Source organism: Chiloscyllium plagiosum, chromosome 15 (assembly GCF_004010195.1).
Source record: "Chiloscyllium plagiosum isolate BGI_BamShark_2017 chromosome 15, ASM401019v2, whole genome shotgun sequence".
NCBI classification, from domain to species: domain Eukaryota; kingdom Metazoa; phylum Chordata; class Chondrichthyes; order Orectolobiformes; family Hemiscylliidae; genus Chiloscyllium; species Chiloscyllium plagiosum.
This window is the reverse complement of record NC_057724.1, coordinates 1751220-1773448: the sequence shown is the minus strand read 5'-3', so window position 1 is coordinate 1773448 and position 22229 is coordinate 1751220. Positions and strand designations below refer to the sequence as shown.

Below are 22229 nucleotides of genomic sequence, written 5' to 3'. Positions count from 1 at the left end.
AATCCTATCCGTCAACGACTTCTGCCTGTCTCTTCATAGCTCTTCCTTTAGGTCTTTCCTGGCTAACTTATAACTCTTGAGTGCCCTAACTGAGCTTTCATCTTTCATTCTAAAGTCAGCTGCTTTCTTCCTCTTGAAAAGAGCTTCAACTTCTTTAGTAAATCATGCCTCCCTCACTGAACAACTTCCTCTCTGCCTGACATGTATATACTTAGCAAGGACACGCAGTAGCTGTTCCTTGAATAAGCTCCACATTTCAATTGTGCCCAGACCCTGCAGTTTCCTTCCCCATCCTGAATCTTGCCTAATTGTATCATAATTGCCTTTCCCCTGCCAAGTAACCCTGCAGTGTACACCTATCCCTTTCTATCGCTAAAGTAAACATCATCAAATTGTGATCACTATTGCCAAAGTGCTCACCTACCTCCAATTCTAACACATGGCCAGGTTCATTACCCAGTATCAAATCCAATATGGCATCTCGCCTTGTTGGCCTGTCTACATACTGTCAGAAAACTCTCCTGCATACATTGGACAGAAACTGACTCATCTAAAGTACTTAAACTATGGTATTCCCAGTCAAGTTAAAGTCCCCCATAACAGCTACCCTGTCACACTCAGTCCTATCGAGAATCATCTTTCCTATCCTTTCCTCTACCTCTCTGGAACTATTTGGAGGCCTATAGAAAACTCCCAGCAGGGTGACCTCTCTCTTCCTGTTTCTAACCTCAGCCTATACTCCATCAGTAAATGACTTCTCAATGCTGCCACTGTAAAACTGTCCTTGATTAACAACGCCACAATACTCTTCTCCTCTGCTCTCCCACCTCCCCCCACCCCACCCAACCACTATCTTCTGTGTACTTATAGAAACATCTAAATCCTGGAATCCGCAATAACTATATTTGTCCCTGCTCTACCCATGTCTCCGAAATGACCACAACATTGAAAAAGCAGGTACCAACCCATGCTGCAAGTTCACCCACCTTATTCCGAATGCTCCTGGTGTTGGGGTAGGCACGCTTCAAACTAACGTCTTGCTTGCCAGTGAACTCTTGCGACCTTGAAACCTTATTTCTGACCTCACTACTCTCAACCTCCTGTATACTGGAACTACAACTTAGGTTCCCATCCCCCTGCTGAATTAGTTTTAAACCCTCCTGAAGAGCATTAGCAAATTTCTCCCCCAGGATCTTTGTACCTTTTGTGTTTCAGGTAAAGACCATCCTGTTTGTAGAGGTCTCACCTACCCCAGAAAGATTCCCAATTAACCAGGAATCCAAAACCCTCCCTCCTGCACCATTCCTGTAGCCATGTGTTCAACTCCTCTCTCTCCATTTTCCTCACCTTGCTAGCACGTGGCATGGGCTGGGCAACAAACCTGCGATAACAACTGTTTGTTCTTGCTTTAAGCTTCCACCCTAGCTCCCTGAATTTCTTCCTTAAATCCCCATCTCTCATCCTACCTATGTCATTGGTGCCGATGTGAACCACAACTTCGGGGTTCTTCTCCCTCAACACACTGCCCGTGTAGTGTTTCGTGTCAAGCAACCACCCACTTACCCTGTAGTCCCGTGTCCGCTCCTGCCAGCGTGCGCATCACCTATACATGAGGTAAGTTTTTATATTTTAAATTTACCTTTCCCTCAGGCCTCTGGTCCTCGCTGTCATATTCAATGACATAACTGATACAGTTTTTTCCTATCTGGCATCTTTACCTTGCTAACCTTGCTTAATTTTTTTTCAATTTGATAGAGTCCATTAAACCTAGCTTTGAAGGGACCTTCAACCATTGGTAACAATACTAATGCGTTATCCCCATGGGTAAACGTCCGAATTTCAGAATTTTTATCTGCCACCTGCTTCATTCTATGCTGTACCCTCTTCAGATGCTGTTTAGCTAACTCACCCACCCAATTTAATCTCTCCCTCACCTCAGATACATAATCCAAGTGTGAGATCTCTAACTTCGACTTCGCTCCTGTCAATTTCTCTTTAATTTCAAAGGTCCTCTCACTTCCTGTCCGAATATTAACTCAAAGGGAATAAACTGATTTGTTTGGGACGTCTCTAATGTCTATCGATACATAGGGATACCTTTATCCGAATCATTCAGGTAGTCTAACAGTGTGCTGTTAACATGGTCTTCAGGGTCTGATGCCACCTTTCCAAAACTCCCTGGGATTCAGAATGGTACGCACTTGAATTGAAGTGCTGTATGCCTAAGTTATCCATGATTTAGAGATGCCGGTGTTGGACTGGGGTGTATAAAGTTAAAAATCGCACAACACCAGGTTATAGTCCAACAGGTTTAATTATAAGCACACTAGCTTTCAGAGCGTCACTCCTTCATCAGGTCACCTGATGAAGGAGCGGTGCTTTGAAAACTAGTGTGCTTCCAGTTAAACCTGTTGGACTATAACCTGGTGTTGTGATTTTTAACTAAGTTATCCATGACTTTCTTAAGCAACCTAGCAGCAAAATTAGGCCCTTGGTCTCACTGAATCTCTCTGGGTTGCCCACATCGCGTGAAGAAAGCTACTAACTCCTCCAACACCCTTTTTTTTTTGCCTTAATACTCCCAAATGGAATTGCCTCTGGAAATCTGGTAGATAGATCCATTATGGTGAGCAAGTACCGGTTCCCACTTTTAGTTTTAGGAAGGGGACCTACACAATTGATCATAGTCCATGTGAAACGTACTTTGAATGCTGGAATTAACAACAAAGGTGCTGGTTTTATTACTGCCTGTGGCTTTCCTACCATTTGGCATGTGTGACACGTACGGCAAAATTTAACCATATCCTTTTGTAGTCCAGGCCAATAGAAATGCATTTGTACCTTAGCCTGAGTCTTCCATACACCTCGGTGACCACCTACTGGTAGTTCATGTGCTACCTGTAACAATTTCTGTCTGTATACTACCGGCAATACAATCTGGTGCATTTCTGCCCATTTCTGCTCTGCACTAAACTGCCTCCATTTTCGTCTTAGGATTCTATTTTTAAGATAATAACCCTCAGGAATATATTCTGACTCCTTTACTGAGTATGCATCAAAATATATATCTTTTATTGTCTCGTCTTACTGTTATAAGTCCATTAGCCTTTCAGGACTAAACACTTCTGTCTGACCCTCTGCCTGTTCAGGTTTTTCCTGCACCGTTACATCAAACAGGGTGTCCGCTAATTGAACCTCAACTCCTTCGTCTTTCTCTTTTGTTTTTGCTTCGTGCTATGAATTATGACAGTGGGATCTTGTTGCTGCACAGTCTGGAAAAATTCCAGGGTATTTTTCTTTTTAACTCCTCAGTTCCCTGGTTTTCCTTTGGTTTCTCCACAACATGGGCTGTCACTACTACCTTGGATCCTGCTAAATCGTTCCCAAGATCAAACTGTATTTCTGGAACTGATGTTCTGTCAATCACTCCCACTGTTACTTCCCCAGTCTTGAGTTGGCACTCTAACCTGATCTTACATAGGATCAAGCTAGATTTCTGTCCATCAATGCCACAAATTACCACACTCTCAGGTAACAGGTCAGAAAGAGTGTAAATACGTTCATGTCTTACTGATTAGATCCTGTATCTCTTTAAAAGTAAAATTTCTTTCCCTTCTCCCCTTGTTCTTTCTGAATAAACTTTACCCACAGAGCTGAAGTCTTTATAGAGATCAGGCACTAATTCCATACCCAGCTCCTGCCTACACTGTGTACTGTCCTGCAGCTCTTTGACTTTTCTTGGGATTTCCTTTACTACTTTCACTAATACCATTGGCTTAGCCTCTTTAACCACATATTTTCCACAGTGTCTTTCCTCAATGACCAGCACAATGACTTAACATGTCCCACCTTCTGGCAGTGAAAACACCTTTTCCCACTGTCTATCTTAAACCACCAGCATTGTAATTTTCTGTGTCCCACTCCATTGCAATGAAAACACCTTTCGCCTCCTTTCCACCCTCTTGGGCTTCTTTTTCCACCTGTGGTAAACTATTACCAGTGTACTCTAAATCTTTGTTTTGTAGGGCAGGATCTCCCCTTCTCCCAATTTTTATCCCTTGTGGGATGAAATTCTTGCCGGAAGCTAAATTTTGCCTTATGCACTAATGCATTTTCATCTTCCGTCTCTGCTGCTCTTCTCACTTCTTGAACTTTCTGTTTATTCTCATGAATCCTTATCATCTCTGGAAGAGAGTTTTTAAAGTCCTCCAGCAGAATAATCTCTCTTAGAGCCTCATAGGTCTTATCTATTTTTAAGGCTCGCACTATCTCTCAAAATTACTTTGTTCAAATCTTTCGAACTCAACAGAAGTCTAACTTGCTTCCTGCTTTATGTTTCTGAACCACTGTTTATATGCTTCTGGTACCAATTCTTAAGCACTCAGGTTGTCTGTTTGATGTCTGCATAATCTCTTGAGCCTTCATCTGACAGCACAGCAAATACCTCACTAGCTCTACCTCCCAGCTTAGTCTGAACTCTCATGGCTCTTCCTTCCCTTTCTTTACCTTCTAACTCCATTGGCCTCAATTGTTTTTTAAGTTTTTCTAACGCTACTACACTTGTCTGTTCCTCTGACACACCTAAGTGCTTGACTAACTCGCTTTCCTTTTTCCCTGGTTAGACCCAATTCTAATCTATTTGTTAATTCCACAAGTATGCCCTTTCTCTGTCTTTCTAAACTATCTTGGGAAATTTGGCAATCATCTTCAAACCCAGAACTGTTTTGGCAGTCTTAAGAACCAATTCTCTCACTTTTAAATCAAGTAACCACAAGAAATTAAACAAATTGTCTCACCTATGTTTTATTTAAAGATTGGCAAGTGTTTAAATTTGTTGGGATCTTTTGTGCCCCAAATCTGTCCAAATCGCAGACTGGATCTGTCTATACCTGTCCAAATCACAGACCTGAAGCCCCAAACTATTGCGCCATGGCTGTGGACCCCTCTGTTAATTAAATCAAGCACCCAGAACAGCTCACCTCGCCTCGTAATCTGTTAAAATATGAATGACAGAGAACTCCCAAATTCCACTATTTAAAGAAAGTAGTTTCAATTTATTCTTTAACTCTCAATGTGAACATTAAACAACAATTATTCCCAACTCTATGCCCCCTTTCTCTTAACTGCTTATTATCTGCCTCCAACCATATAATAATATTTGTGGGCGGCACGGTGGCACAGTGGTTAGCACTGCTGCCTCACAGCGCCAGAGACCCGGGTTCAATTCCCGACTCAGGCGACTGACTGTGTGGAGTTTGCACATTCTCCCTGTGTCTGCGTGGGTTTCCTCCGGGTGCTCCGGTTTCCTCCCACAGTCCAAAGATGTGCAGGTCAGATGAATTGGCCATGCTAAATTGGCCATGCTAAATGCCCGTAGTGTTAGGTAAAGGGGTAAATGTAGGGGAATGGGTGGGTTGCGCTTCGGCGGGTCGGTGTGGACCTTGTTGGCCCGAAGGGCCTGTTTCCACACTGTAAGTAATCTAATCTAATCTAATATACTGTTCCAATAAAAACCATATTAAAATTACATCAACTTAATTTCAAAACCATACAGCAGATGTCCTACTCCTTCCGGCTGAAAATCTCCCTGGGTCACTGTCCCTCTTTTACTGCAAATATGTTTCATACCTTTGATAGAGAGTGTTTCAGATGGCAACATTCATTCAACTTCATAGCAATAGTTTTAAACATTTTTATATTGTGTCAAATTATGTTGTTTATATATAGGGTCGACATCCTGGAATTCCCTCCTTATAAAGGAATTGTTGATCAAACCACAGCATGTGGACTGCAACTGTACAAGAAGGCAGCTCACCACCACCTTTTCATGGGCAATTAGGGATAGGCAATAAATGCTAGCCAGCCAGTGACTCCTCTGTTTCATGAACAAACAAAATAAATAATTCCATTCCTTTGCAAAAAGGTCAACAGTTCATTTGCCTTCCCGATTACTCACTCAGTTTGTTTGCGAACTTTTTTGATTAATTTTCAAGGACCCCCAATTCCTCTGCAGTGGTTTACCTAGAATGTTACTGGTCTAGTAATTGTATACCATATGTTAATGTTTTGGGGACATAGGTTTGAATCACCCATGGCAAATGATGAAATTTGAATTCACAGAAAGTCTGGAATTAAAAGATGAGCGTATTGGCGACCATGTAGCCAATGCTGATTTTTGTAAAAAAAAAACACCATCTAATTCACTAATGTCCTTCTGGGAAAGCTGTCCTTATCTGATTTGGTCTATGTGTGACTCCATAGCAATTTGGTTGATTTTTAATTGCCCTTGGATGATTAGGGATAGGCGATAAATGCTGGTCCATCTCACAAAGCGTACATTTAATGAATGATTGACAAAGAATTCCTCTGTGTTACAGGTTTATATGATCTTTTCTCATTTAAATAATATTCAGCTCCTGTTTTCATCCAGTCAAAGTACACAAACTTTGTTTTAACTGGCATTCTCAATAAACTAACAAATTATATACTGAAATACTGTATTATCGCAATTTCTGCGATGTTGGAGTGGTTGGTTGAGAAGTGAGAAAACTCTATGCCGCTAAGTTTTACTCCAGGCAAAGTTCCATTATTATTTAAGTGAGTTATTCTGTAAATAAAGTATAACACTGATTACACACTGTGTGTTTTTACATTGCTTATGTGCACCTCTTGATCAACTGGACTTTTTGATCAACTGGTAAACTCCTGGTCCCACAAGTGGCAGTTAATAAAATGTTTGCATACATAACCTCATTTTTCATTTGCCAGCTTTTGGATAGTATTGGTTGTTCAGTGGTTAGCCCTGCTGACTCACTGCTCCAGGGACCCGGGTTCAATTCCAGCCTCTGGCCTGTCTGTGTGGAGTTTGCACGTTCTTCCTGTGTCTGCATGGGTTACCTCTGGGCACTCCAGTTACCACTCTCAGACCAAATATGTGCAGGTTACGTGGATTGGTCATACTAAATTGCCATAGTCTTCAGGGATGTGCAGGATAGGTGGATTATCCATGGGAAATGCAGTGTTATAGGGCTAGAATAAAGGGCTGAGTTTGGGTGGGATGCTCTTTGGAGAGTCGGTGTGGACTTGTTGGGCTAAGTGGTCTGTTCCCACACTGTAAGTATTCTATTCTATTCCTGCGCCCACACCTCCTCCCTCACCGCCATCCAAGGCCCTAAAAGGAGCCTTCCACATCCATCAAAGTTTTACCTGCACATCCACTAATATCATTTATTGTCCCAACATTTCAACTCCCCCTCCCACTCTGCCGAGGATATGGAGGTCCTGGGCCTCCTTCACCGTCGCTCCCTCACCACCAGATGCCTGGAGGAAGAACGCTCCGTCTTCTGCCTCGAAACACTTCAACCCCAGGGCATCAATGTGGACTTCAACAGTTTCCTCATTTCCCCTTCCCCCACCTCACCTAGTTCCAAACTTCCAGCTCAGCACTGTCCCCATGACTTGTTCTACCTGCCTATCTTCTTTTCCACCTATCCACTCCACCCTCCTCCCTGACCTATCACCTTCATCCCCTCCCCCACTCACCTATTGTACTCCATGCTACTTTCTCCTCACCCCCACTCTCCTCTAGCTTATCTCTCCACGCTTCAGGCTCTCTGCCTTTATTCCTGATGAAGGGCTTTTGCCCGAAACGTCGATTTTGCTGCTCCTCAGATGCTGCCTGAACTGCTGTGGTCTTCCAGCACCACCAATCCAAAATCTGGTTTCCAGCATCTGCAGTCATTGTTGTTACTTATTCTACTCTTTTGCTTACTCAATTAACCTGTCTATCCTTTTGGAGAATCTGTCAACTTCACTAACTTGCCTTTTAAATATTGTGATGATGCAGTGGCATTACGAGGTGTATTTTGGTGTTTTTTTAAATGAAGAAAGGTTGAGACAGAGGTGGTAAGTGGTCTGCTCAAAGCCAATAAAGAAAATAGCTTGTGAGGCCTTGTATTTTAACTAATGTTGGAACAATAGAAGTTGGAACAATAAATGGGCAGTGTCCAGCTCCCACAAAACCTGCAGTTGCTGGGGTCTTGAAGCTGGATGTGGTACCTCTTCTTCCTCTCTCTGTTACAGCTAAAAGTTGGGGTTCTCCTGCTGCTACTAGAATTGCATGTAAGACAACCTGTTTTATTGAATTTGCCATTTGAGACGTTACTATATTGGAACAGTTAGTTAGTTGTATTTTAACTGCAGTGTTAAAATTGAAGTGTGTTTTGCTTAAACTCAAGTAGTTTGACCAAGCGAATTTCACCTGGATGTCTTGCAGTAATCTTTAAAATAAGAAAAAGTTAGGATGTAGGCTATCTTCTTCATATTTTTTGAGGGGGTTTGGTCTGGTCCATAACAAATTGGGGTGAAAGAAAACCCAAGGCCACACAAGCTGTTTACTTTATTGGCTTTTAGCAGACCACTTTCTACCTCTGTCTCAGCCTTAACTTGGAAAGAAAAGGACAAAATACACCTCATAAAGCCATAGTATTGTCACGGTGTATAATAAATAATTGCAGCCAAGCACTAATCCCGATAACAATTCATTAGTTACAGGTTGTCATTCAGAAAATGCCTCCTTATCTTAACTCTTTGCCTACTGCTGGTTAGCCAATCCTCTATTCACGATCATATATTACCACCATTATCATAGACATGTATCTTTTCAAATGCTTTTGAGGTGCAGTACCTTATCAAATGAAATCCAAAGATATTAAATCTGCTGGTTCCCCTTTATTATCCTGCTTGTTATCTTTTAAAGATCTCTGATAGCATTTGTCAGGTATGGTTTCCCTTTCATGAAGCCAAATACCATATTTTTTCTAAACTCTGCTATTAAATCCTTTATAATGCACTGTTTAACATTTTTCCAATAATGTCAAGCTAACTGGCCTGCAGTAACCTGCTTTTCTCTCCCCTTTTGAATCACGGTGATATGTCAGCGGCAGTTTCCAATCCTCTGGGACATTATCTTAGGAATCCTTGGAAGATTACTACCAGTGCAATTGCTATCTCTGGAGCTACTTCTCGGATACATCCCATCAGGTCTGGAGATCTATCAGCTTTTTGCTCCACTGGTTTGTCAAGTACTTTGTTTCTGCTTTTTGTGATCACCACTGCATCATTTGTGAGGAAACCTGATGGACAACTATTACAATCTTAAATATTTTTTCACTTGTTCCCATAAACTTCCACTGCCCTGTTCTCATTATTCCCTGAGTTATCACTGGTGATTTCATCCTTAATCATTTAGGCACATTCCTCCCCTTCCATAATTTTCCTATACTTCCCTGTAGACCTTGAAACAAGGTAATGTAGATGCCGGAGACCTGAAATAAAAAGTGTTAGAAACGCTCAGCAGGTCAGGCAGCTCAAAAGAAAAGAGAAATATAATTGACATTTTAAGTCCATATCTCTCCTTCTGGACTGAGGGAAAATAGAAATGTAATTGGTTTTGAGCCAGTGAAATGTTGTATTGCCAGGCTCAAGGTTTCCTTCTCAGTTGTGGGATATTTTGGTTCATGATCACACGGTTTTCTGGAAAAATACCAAATAGGGCTTTATATTTTCTTGTCGTCTTATAAGAGTATAGTACCAATACCCACATCACTCACGTTGATAGCTAACTTGAATGGCTTTGCATAATTACGTGTGGCTAACACTTGAGCAGTGGTCAACACAGTTTTTAGGCTGTCAGATACCTTCTGACAGTCTGATGTCACTGAAATTTTCTGCACCTCTTGAGTAAGTTAGTCAGTGGAACAACCACACTGCTAAAATTCGGTATGAACTTCCAATACAACCCATTCATAGTACTGCCCTCTGCATCAATGGTATGGGAAACTCCCCAATAATCTTTGCTTTCACATCTGTGGGGTGATCTGACCATGTCTGAAAATCAGGCCTTTGCTCCGATTGGTTTGATCATTACCACAATCCTCCTCACTGAGGCCACCTTCACCTCTGCCCTTTTAAGTTGACTTCCCTCTCTAATTGCCAACTTCTGAAGTTCAAATTCTCTCTTTTTTTTGCTTTTCTTCTCTTTTTCAGTCTTTCTTCTGCTGGGGCCTTCCTCTCTTCTTTTCCCCCCGGCTTTTAGTCATAACGCAAACTGCTTCATTTTTCTTTTTGTTTTGCCAGGTTTATTCTTTTCTTTTGCCTCTAATTCAAACTGCTTAGTTTGCATTTGAATTTCAGCCTTTTACAAAGATTCTGATGGCATTTCCAGCAAGTTTACAATGCAGTGCAAATGCCACAACAATCTCCCCTTTCCTGTAAACATAAGCAACCCCAATTCCAGCTTGTTTGCCGATTATGAACGCTTTGTCTTGCTCACTTATTGTAAAACTCCCAAAGTCACTTCTTTCATCCCCACAAAACTCTTAGTGACCCAAAGAGTCATTACTCCACAAGGCACATCCTGTTTAAGTCAACTCTTCTTCAAGACACCACATCTTATCTGCCCGAGTTTCCTGGCTTCCATGTCTGTTTCCATGGTAAATCTTGATTAGAAATATTCATTTAGGATCTCCCTATCTCCTGCGGTACCACGCATAGACAAACGCATTGAGCTTGAAGGGGTCCTATTCTCTGCCTAGTTACTCTTTTGCCCTTAATGTACTTGTAGAACCTCCAGATGTATGTTCGTGTAAGTTTTTAATTTCAGCATTGAGTTGCCTTCATCCCCAAATCACTTAAATTGCTGCTTTTTTTGTTTAATCTGATGTATCCTCTTAATTTCCCGTTCTCCCAGGTATTGTAATAAAAGTTGCAATCCTGTCAGTGAAAAAGATGTGGTCCCTCATGTAAGTGTGCTACGTTCTTAACAATATATCCACCTAACTATCTTATTCACTTCAATCACTCTTCATTCTTCTAAACCCTGGTGGATACAAGCACAGCATGTCCAGTCTCTCCTCATAAGTCAGACTCCTCATTCCAGGTAGCAATATAGTAAACTTCCTCTGACGGCTTCCAATGCATTAAATCCTTCCTTAAATCAGGCACTTATCTGCAAGGTGTGCATGAAGTCTGAAAGAAACTGTTCTGATATTGCACCCTATCCACTGTCTTCAGCTAGATGATTTTGAGCAGGAGCAATTGAAGATGGGGACACCTCCCGTGGATATTGTTCACTTGGAAGCTCTTGTAGTCTACACGCAGCAACATACTGTTGACTAATCAAATAAACTATCAAATCTTAATCTGAATTAATTATATAGGTTTTAATTTGTTGCAAATTGTCTCCTTTTTTTAATATAACTTGTACAAAGTAACAAACATACATTTTAAATGGTTAAACTTTGGAAGCTTCCACAAGATGTATTGGAGGTTTAAAAAAAATCTATTTTCTTCACCTTCTGCACCAAATTCTCACCAAAATCTCAAATTTTCCTCCTGGAATGCTGTGTTCAGCTCTGGATACTGTACCTCTACAAAGATGATGTACAATGGGATGGTTATAGCTCAGGAGGAAGCCGTTCAGCCCATCTTGTCTTTTCAAGTACATTCTAGTCCCACATACATTTGCCAATGGCCAATCTATTTTTCTCTTTTCATAATGATCAAAGTCTCTTTAAAAACCTTGATTTGCTTGTACCATAGGCCTAACCACTCGCTGTGTGTCAGCGTTTTTCGTCCTGTTGTTGCTGCTTGCTTGACAAAACACCTTAAACTGATATCCTCCGTTCTCCTCAATGGGAATGGTTCTTCCAGCTCAATCTGTTCAGTGTCCTGGTGATTTCTGCTTTGGACAGGGTGTGACATGGAATTGTCAGTGATGTTGCGGTTTATAGGATTTAGCAGTTAGAATTTGCATAAGATTTTTTTTATCTCTTTGAGTTTGGAGGTGATTAAATTGTTTGCAATGATTAATGGATGCAATAGGATCGATTTGGAAAAGTTATTTCTACTGGTGGGAGTTCAGAGCAAGGGACTTTAAAATTCAGGCAAAGCCATACAGGTGTAAACATTCTTGATCTCTCCTCCTTATACTGCCATTCTCCTCTCATGGTCTTAAAATGGATAAAATTTTATCCATTTCTGACGAATTCTTGAATCTTCCCCGATCACTTTATCCTTCCTGTTCCCTATGCCACCTCATTACTGGTGAAATTGTTCTCAAGTCACAACTGCACCTGTAAAAGTCTCCACTCAATATAACATTACTGCTTTTTATTACATTCTCGTCACTTTCACCTTTGATGACATTGCCCCTTGTTGCAGCCATTGTTCTTTTACCTGACTCTTCATCTGGTGGTATCCCAATATCTTGAGACATGAAGTCCAACCAACGCTATCTTGAATGTATCTGGCAAATAACTGTTTAAATCATCCAGTTCTGGATCTGACTGCAACACATCAAACATTATTGAGCCCTGGTATATTCAGATAGAACTTTTCAGGGATACCAGAAACAACCTCCTGTTTCCCTTCTGAAATCTGTCTTTCCAATTCCGATGCTCTCAAAGCCAACAAATGAAGAGGCCAATGAGTTCCTCTCATCACAAGGGCTGAAACCATTATTATGTTGTCCATAGTGACTCAACATTCATGTTTGAGTTCAGGGTTACAAGGTTCCAGTCTGATTCTAGAACTTCACAAAAATCCAGACTGAAACTGCATGCCAGTACTATCCAACAGTATTATTTCTCAAAGTTCTTTCTGTCCTCTCCAGTGAGCATTCGAGATCCTATGGTAAAAGTTAATGCAAAGCAGTCAAGTTCTCCCCAGAGTCTCAGCCAGTACTTGTCCCTCAATCAGCATCCCAAAAGAAAACCAACTATTTGGTGATTACCACATTGCAGTTGGTGGGAGCTACTGTCTATGAGCTACCACAAATAGCAACAATATTTTTGGAGTTGGCTGGTGGTTGTAAAAGGTGCTCTATATCTGGTAATAGAAAATTTGCCCACCTGCACTCTAAGTTGAACTTTCTCCACCCTGTGTTGTTATAACCTCTGCAATTTCATTGTGTCTGTGAGGCCCTCCTCTTGACCCCTTAACCCTTTCCCACTAAATTGTTGACTATCCAACCTTCTGTTCTGGCTGCCATATGGCTCCTGTACTAAATCGTTCTCTTCGGCCCATTAGTCCCTCCATTTTACAAAATTAGTGCCTCCACCAACTGTTTTTTGAAAAGAAAATCCACCAAGGCTTTCTCTTTGTAAATTGCTGTGCCATCTAAAATCTTTCTTTACCCTTTGACCAAGTTTAAGTCATCCCATTTCTTTCTTCAGCTCTATTTGTGATCATTATCTCAATGGACAGTTTTCTCAGCACTGCTGCCTCACAGCGCCAGGGACCTGCGTTCGATTCCAGCCTTGGACAGCTGTCTGTGTGGACTTTGCACATGCTCCCTGTTTCTGCGAGGGTTTCCTCTTGGTGCTAAGATTTCCTGCCAAGGTAGATTGGCCATGCTAAATGGCCCATGGTGTCCAGGGATGTGTAGGTTATCCATGGGAGCTGCAGAGTTGCAGGGATAGGATAGAGGAGTGAGTCTGAGTGGGATGCTCTTTAGACATTGGTGTGGATTTATTGGGCCAAATGGACTGTTTCCACACTCTGGGGATTCTAGTCTTCTAGCTATGATAGCTGAATGTAAGTGGTTGATTTGGTTGGATTTAAGTCTTTACTGGAGATTACAAGTCTCCAAAAGCAGATTGAGCAGCAGAAAAAATGTCAAGGTCCAATGGAACATGTGCAGGTGAGTGATTGGGAAATGGGAAAGTTGAAAAGAATTGGAAAAGTTCTTGCATCAGGTTGGATTCCTTCTTAAGTATAATTTTATTGTATGGATTGATTGTGTAGGGCAATCCAATCTAGAGCTGATGGACAGAGTGACTTTCTAATGTGTTTTAGTGACTCTGACCTGACAGTGCAGAAGAATTGGGCTAAATATTGATTGTAAACAAGAGCTTCTCACACAGACATAAAATATTGGAGCAGAATGGCTCCAGTCAGCCATTTGAGCCTGTCTTGCTGTTGATTAAGACCATGCTAATCAGTCGTCTTCAGAATTTCATATTCTCATCTACCCTGATAAGATTTGATTCCCTTGGCTGACAAGACTGTCTACTTAACAGTGTTCACACACATGCCCCAACTGCCTTTTTGGACAGACAGTTTCAAAATTGCAAAATCCTTGGAGAGAGGGGGGGGGGGGGGAGAAGAAAAGTCCCCTCATCCCTCTCTTGAAAGGAAAACGTTACATTTGAAAACAGTGTCCTCTAATTCTGAACTCGCCCTAAAGAGGAAGTATCCATTCCATGCCCGCCTTGTCAAGACCATTCAGGATGTTATTTCTTTCAAGGGGCACCCCTCACTCTTTTAAACTCCATTGGAACCAAGTATAGGTCTGTCTAACCTATACTCAAGGCAACTCTAGTTCTCGATAACAATTCAATAATTCTCCCCTGACCAGCCTCCAATGTATTTGTATTCTTCCTTAAGTGAGTTGATTAGTTTTGTAGACCATATTCGAATTGTGGTCTTGCCAGTATCCTATAAATCTGAAACATGTTATTCTTACATATGAAGGTGAAAATGACATGATTCTTGGAATGTTAAACATTGCACTGGGGAGTGATGTTTTGTTATATGGTCTGATCAATTGTAATGTCTTTATTTCCTGATACAGCATCAGTCCAGCTCTGCTGCGTCAGGCATCCTATGGCACCATCAAGATTGGAACTTATCAAAGTTTGAAGCGCCTTTTTGTAAGCTGTCCACAAGGTTTGTTTCATTTCAAATAAATATTTGGTGATTATTTTTCCAAACCTAATTTACACTAAAACATTTGGTGTGATTCTCCAATTTAATTGCACTGTGCTTATCACAATCCAAGAGCACTCTACCACGTGAACAAGCCAGATGGCACTTTCTGCTGCTGCTTGCTTAGCTTGGGTGAATCTCTTGTTGATTCTGTACAGTCCAGTGATCTGAGGATGATACAAGCAACAGTTTGAAATGATCAGTTTTAGTTTGATTCAGATCAAGAAATTATTGTTCGCATTAAAGATATCAATTATTTATCAAAGAAGAGAATTGCTGGTGCCTTATCAGAGAACAATATTAATAATTGTTCAGTTGCATCGACCTTGAGAATTGCTGAAAAATACATATTTGTCAATTTTTTTCATCTTACACTCATCAGGAAAATTCATAAGAATGCCACTGTAAAGGGCAGCAGCATTTTAAACTATAAGGAAGAGCCCTGATTGATAGTGGAGTTGCCATGGAGAATGTACCAGTTGGATGATGGCTGGCAGTTAACTGCTGAGCTTATTTAAACTTAAACCAGGAATGTGACTCTGGTCTTGGCACTGCCTTTTAAAATGATGAAGGGATTGGGTGCCATGTGTTTTGTTGTGTTACAGAGGAACATAGGTACATGAATAGGCCATTCAGCCCCTCAAACCTGTTCCATTGTTGAGTGAGATCATGGCTGATCTGTGGCCTAACTCCATTTACCTGCTTTTGTTTCATAACTCTCTATCAATACCTTTGCTTAACACTAATTTATCTATCTTGGATTTAAAATTAATGACTGATCTTGCATCCATTAGCATTTGTGGAAGAGAGTTCCAAACATGTACCACTCCCTGTGTGTAGAAGTTCTCCCTAACATCACTCCTGAATGTTCTGGCCCAAATTCTGAGACTATGCCCATTAGTTTTAGAATCATACTGCCTGATATACTTGCCCATGATTGTGAATGGGAAGGCATTGTTTTTATTTTCATTACTGATTGATCTCCAGTGTGGGAGAATTTCATGAGGAAGGGTGAGGATGAAGATTAAAGAAACTGTTTTGTTATTTACTATAAGGCCTGTTGGAAGTGCCAATTGAAAGTACTTCAAGTATACTTCAGAAAGAGGCTGGTTGGAAAGGGGGAGGCAATGGCTTAGTGGTATATCTCCAGACTATTAATCCAGAAAGGCAGCTAATGTTCTGGTGACTCATTTCAGATCCCACTATGGCAGGTGGTGGAATTTGAATTCAATAAAGAACCTGGAATTGAGTGTCTAATGATGATAATGAGACCATTATTGATTATTGGAAAAACCCATCTGTTTCATTAATATCCTTCAGGGAAAGAAATCTTTCATCCTTTTCGGGTCTGGCCTACATGTGACTCCAGAGCCACAGCAATGTGGTTGACTTTTAACTGCCCTCTGGGCAATTAGAACTGGCCTAGCCAGTGATGTCCACATCCTGAGAGTAAATAAAAGCAAAAGATTTTTCAGTGTGGTGGTCCTGGGAATGTAAAATCTCTCGTGCCTTTTGATATGTGTGATATATTCTTAATTTGGCTTTGCACCAATGTGCATTATTTTCAATTTACAGATGAAACGCTCCTTGTAAATGTTCTGTGTGGGATTCTTGCTGGTGTGGTTTCGTCGTCTATTGCCAACCCTACAGATGTATTAAAGGTATGTGGAATAATTTCCAGAATTATGGTATGCTCCTTTTAATACATACCTGTAGGAAGCCAAGTCCATTCCATGGCTTGATGAGGTGTGTGTTGGTGGGAGCAAAAGCCCATCCATCACATGACACAGTATCAGTTTCTGCATCAGGCCCATACATGCTCCCAAAAATAACAACCTGCATTTTTTTGATGCTTTTTATGTGATTAAATATCCCAAGACATTTCACAGGATTGTTTCTTAGATATGGTTTGAAAATAAAATTAAGCAAGGTTCAAATTCAAACAAGTGACTGAAAGCTTGGCTGGAGAGAGAGAGAGTTTCAAAAGCTGTATCTCAAAAAGAGAGTAAGTTTGGAGAGATGGAAAGGTTGGGGAGGCAATTCCCAAGTTTAGAAATTAGACAGACTGCTAATGTTAGGGTGATTTTAAAAAAGGGAATGTGCAAGAGACCACAGTCTGAGGCTTGTAAAACTAGAGGGTATTTCAGAGAAAGTGATGGGGTCATATAGGAATGGATTAAAATAGACAACTGAGAATTTTAAAAATGACTAATTTCACCCAAGGTGGGGGTCCGACATAGCTCTGCAAAGAGAGGTGACTTTGTAACTTGGTCATATCTAACTTTCAGGAAGCTGCGTTTTTGGTGAATTCACACTTAGTGGGGTGGAGGTTAGATGGGAGGGTAACCAGAAGAAAATGGAAATAGTTGTGTTTTGAGATATCAGAGTTGCCGGAATGGGATTTCAGCAGTGGTGGTACTTCATCTGAGGTGGGTGAAGGTGGATGATGGTGCAGATGTGGAACTATGCATTTTGGAGATTGGGATGATATGGGGATTGGAGGTTGGAGATAAGTGTGAAAAAAGGACAATAAGTTTATTTTAAAAAATCTCTGTTTCAGGCAATACCCAGGGAGAAGGGTACAATTGGTGGCAGCAGCTAAGGTTGTTAGCTTTAGTTTTTCATTACTTATTTGGAGGTGATTTATGCTTATCCATCAGCATGGCATATCAGAGGCAGTGGAGGGTTTGAGAGGTGGTGGTGGTTACCTGGAGCTGGAAGTCATCAGAGGACAACCTGATGGGTTTCTGAATAATGTTGCTGATGTGGTTGCCAAGGAGCTATCAGAAGGAACAGTGTGGGAGTGGAAACAGAAGCCACAGCAATTAATTCTCTGGATAGAAAAATAAGGGAACCAGGCAAATTCGATTTTCCAGTCTCCAGTTTATAATAAATCAAACGTTAAATAAAGTTAAGCCATGGCAGGACAGTTCTGCTGCATAGAAAACACACCTGTGACATGTGGGATGTCAAGAATGTTTCCCTTGGGCTGGACGACCACATGTACATGAAATGTAGCCCTGATGTACAAATGAGAGTTCCAGACTTTGGAAAGAATAAGACCGTAAGACTGAGGAGCAGAAGTTAGGCCATTCAGCCCATCAGGTCTGCTCTGCCGTTCAATCATGGCTGATCAGTTTTTCAACCACATTCTCCTGCTTTCTCCCCATGACCGTTGATCCTTTTGATACTTAAGAACCTATCCATCTCAGTCTTAAATATACTCAATGACCTGGCCTCCACAGCCTTCTGTGGCATTGAATTCCATAGATTCACCACTCTCTGGCTGAAGAGGTTTGTCCTTATCTCCATTCTAAAAGGTCTTCCCTTCATTCGAAGTCTATGCCTTCAGGTCCTAATGGAAACATCTTCCCAACATCTACACTGTCCAGGCCATTGAGTATTCTGTATGCTTCAGTTAGATCCAACTACACCCCCCCCCCCCCCTTGGCCACGTGCTTCTAAACTCACATGAAGTGTAAACCTAGGGTCCTCAAATGTTTCTCATATGTTAAGCTTTTCATTCCTGGGAGCATTCTCGTGAACCTCCTCTGATTACACTCCAAGGTTAGTACATCCTTCATGAGATGTGGGACCCAAAACTGCACACAATACTCCAAATGTGGTCTGACCAGAGCCTTTTAGAGCTGGTTTTATATTCAATTCCCCTCAAAATAAATGCCATCATTGCATTTGCCTTCTTAACTACTGACTCAGTATGCAAGTTTACCTTGAGAGAATCCTTGATGAGAACTCTCAAGTCTCTTTGCACTTCAGACTTCAGAATTTTCTCCCCATTTACAAAAAACGTCCATGCTTCTATTCTTCCTACCAAACTGCGTGACTTCACCTTTTCCCACATTGACTCCATTTGCTACTTGTTTGCCAACTCTCCTAACCTGTTCAAATCCTTTGCAGCCTCCCTGCCTCCTCAATGCTGCAAACTTAGCCAGAATGCCCTCAGCTCCTTCATCTAGATCATTAATTTATAAAGTGAAACATTTTGGTCCCAACACTGAGCCTTGCCAAACACCACAGGCTGCCATCCTGAGAAAGAACCTTTAATCCCCGCTCTCTGCTTTCTGCCAGACAGCCAAGCTTCTCTCCATGTTAGCATCTTGCCTCTAGCACCATGGGCTCTTTTTTTTACTCGGTAGCCTCCTGTGTGGCACCTTGTCAAAAGTCTTCTTGAAAGTCCAGGCGAATAACATCCATTGGCTGTCCTTAGTCTAATCTGCTCGTTACTCCCTCAAAGAAATCTAGCAGATTTGTCAGGGATGATGCCCCCTTGATGAAACCATGATGACTTTGCCTTCTTTTACCATACACTTCCAAGTATTCAGAAATCTCATCCTTCACAATGGATTCCAGGATCTTATCCACGATCGAGGTTAGGCTAATCAGTCTGAAATTTTCCATCTTTCGCCTTGCTCCTTTTTTAAACGGTGTCACATTAGCAATTTTCCAGTCCTGTGCAGTCCTCCCTGATTCTAGAGATTCCTGAAAGATCACTACTAACATCTCCACTATCTCTTCATCTATCTATCTCCCTTTGAACTCTTGGGTGTAGTCCATCTTGTCCAGCTAATTTATCCACCTTTGGGCCACTCAGTCTTTCTCGCACTTCCTCTTTGCTGATAGTCACCATACTTAGCTCTGCCTCCTCACTGTCTTGAATTTTTGGGGTATTACTTGTGTCTTCCACTGTAAAGACTGAAATGAAGTAATTATTCAGTTCCTCAGCCATTTCCTTGTTCCCACTACTGTCCCTGCAACATCATTCTCTATGACTCTGACTGTCTCCTTATTTTTTTTATGGGGAAGGATGATCAGCCAGAGGTTGTAGTCTGTTATTCTCAAGTATGTGGGTGGAAAGAGAGTTGACGTACTGATAGTACTGTTTAGGTTTGGTAAAGGGACTTGAACTGTAATCTCAGGATAGGATTACCTAGTAGCTCATGTTAGCGAGCATAAGAATAGAGAGAGGGCAAATTGAATGCATGGCTAGAGAGATGGTGCAGAAGGTCGGAGCCATTCAGGTGGAACCAGTATAATGGAGACAGGTTACATCTTAACAGGATCAGGATCAATATCTGAGATTTGTTAATGCTGTTGGGGAGCATTTAAATTACTTTCGTAGTGAGATGGCATTGCATATCATAGAACCCGTATAGCGTGGAAACAGGCCATTTGGCCCAACATGTCCACACAGATCCTCCAAAGAGTAAACCATCCTGACCCATTCCCTGACTGTATTACTCTACATTTACTCCTGACTAATGCATCTAATCCACATATCCTAGAACACTATGGGCAATTTAGCATGGCCAATTCACCTAAACTGCATATCTTTGGATTGTGGAAGGAAACAGGAGCACCTGGAGGAAACCCACACAGACACTAGGAGAATGTGCAAACTCCACACAGACAGTTGCTGAGGCTGGGATCAAACCTAGGTCCCTGGTGCTCTGAGGCAGTAGTGCCAACCACTGAGCCCATGGTTTGAAAAACAGAAAAATATTAAAAAGGCAAAATCAAAAGCACGAACAGAAAGCCCATTGCTTTCAATGCAAGGTTGGTAAATTGATGGTATAGATAGAAGTAAATAGGCATCATCCAGTTGCTATTGCAGAGACATGGCTCCAGAATGACCAGGGATAGTTAAGGATACTTGCAACTTGGGAGGAATGGGCAAGAACATGTAATGACGTAGCGCTGTTGACAAAGGACATGATCAATACATTAGTGAAAGGGAATTTTAGATGGGAGGATCAAGATGTAGACTCTGTTTGGATGGAGCTAATAAACTGTAAGGAGCAGCAAACATTTATGAGCATTATTTGTCAACCACCAAGCAGTATATGTTACATAGGGTGCAGTACATACAAGAGGTGCATGTAACAATAATAACAAAGTTAATCATGAGGGACTTCAATCTGCACATAGACTGGGAAAACCTAATCAGTACTATATTGTGAAAATCTCTAGAATGTATACAAACTGATTTTCTGGATAAGTATGTTGAACCAACTGAGAACAAGCTATTTTCGATCCAGTTCAGTGCAATGAAGAAAGGATCATAAATACCCTTGTTGCAGAGAGCCTTTAGGGAAGAATAACCATAATGTTAGAATTTTATGTTAGAATATAGAACAGTACAGCACAGGAACAAGCCCTTTGACACTTCATTCCTGTGCCGATTATGATGCCATTCCAAACTAATCTCATCTGCTTGTATATGGTCCATATCCCTCTATTCCCTGCCTATACCCTGTATATGTCTAAATGCTGCTTAAGTATATCTACTAATATCTTGCTAATATATCTACTTTGAACACCTCACCTGGCAGTGCTGCGGTTGAGAATCCCAGAGTGAAAAAAATCCTGCCTACTGCCATAAATGGTTTATCTTTTATTCTGAGACTGTGTAAAAAAGAAACTTCTGTCACATATCTTTTTTTAAAAAGAAATCCTCTTCTTATCTTAAACCTATGCACCTTAGTATTTGATATTTGCACCCCATGAAAAAGACTTTGACAATGAATGAAAGGTTTCTACTAGGTTTGAAACTGATGTAGCGCAATCTGGAATTGGAGTCAAAACGAAACAAAGAATACCATAATGGGTAATTTGGCTGTGGTGGTTTGGGAAGCTACATTAGAAGGTCTGATGCTAAGTAATGCCTAATGTTTTCTTAACACTCTGTTTGCAGCAAATGTTTTGAGGCTTGAACCCACTAGAAAAGGTAATCCAATCAAGGCTAATACTGTACTGGATCAACAAGTAAAGCTTATACAGTTCTCAAAACAAAAAGTAATAAAGCTGAGGATTGGGAATAGAACATAGAACAGTACAGCACAGAACAGGCCCTTCAGCCCACGATGTTGTGCCGATCACTGATCTTCCTGTATGCACCCTCAAATTTCTGTGACCATATGTATGTTGAGGAGTCTCTTAAATGTCGCCAATGACCCTGCCTCCACAACTGCTGCTGGCAACGCACTTCATGCTCTCACAACTCTCTGTGTAAAGAACCCGCCTCTGACATCCCTTCTATACTTTCCTCCAACCAGCTTAAAACTATGACCCCTCGTGTTAGTCATTTCTGCCCTGGGAAATAGTCTCTGGCTGTCGACTCTATCTATGCCTCTCATTACCTTGATTCGGAGATGCCGGTGTTGGACTGGGGTGTACAAAGTTAAAAACCTCACAACACCAGGTTATAGTCCAACAGGTTTAATTGGAAGCACACTAGCTTTCGGAGCGACACAATCACCTGATGAAGGAGCGTCGCTCCGAAAGCTAGTGTGCTTCCAATTAAACCTGTTGGACTATAACCTGGTGTTGTGTGATTTTTAATCTCATTACCTTGTATACCTCAATTAGGTCCCCTCTTCTCCTCCTTTTCTCCAATGAAAAAAGTCCGAGCTCAGTCAACCTCTCTTCATAAGATAAGCCCT

At 41.3% G+C, this 22229-nt stretch overlaps 1 protein-coding gene across 3 annotated transcripts in view; it reads left to right on the top strand.

Moving 5' to 3' along the window:
• slc25a14 (solute carrier family 25 member 14) overlaps positions 1-22229 on the top strand; it is an 86098-nt gene that overhangs the window by 19035 nt on the left and 44834 nt on the right. For all 3 annotated transcript variants that reach the window (XM_043704272.1, XM_043704271.1, XM_043704270.1), the window contains 2 exons: positions 14636-14730; positions 16345-16430. In XM_043704272.1, coding sequence (XP_043560207.1) covers positions 14636-14730; positions 16345-16430 — 181 coding nt within the window. The remainder of the gene's footprint in view (positions 1-14635; positions 14731-16344; positions 16431-22229) is intronic.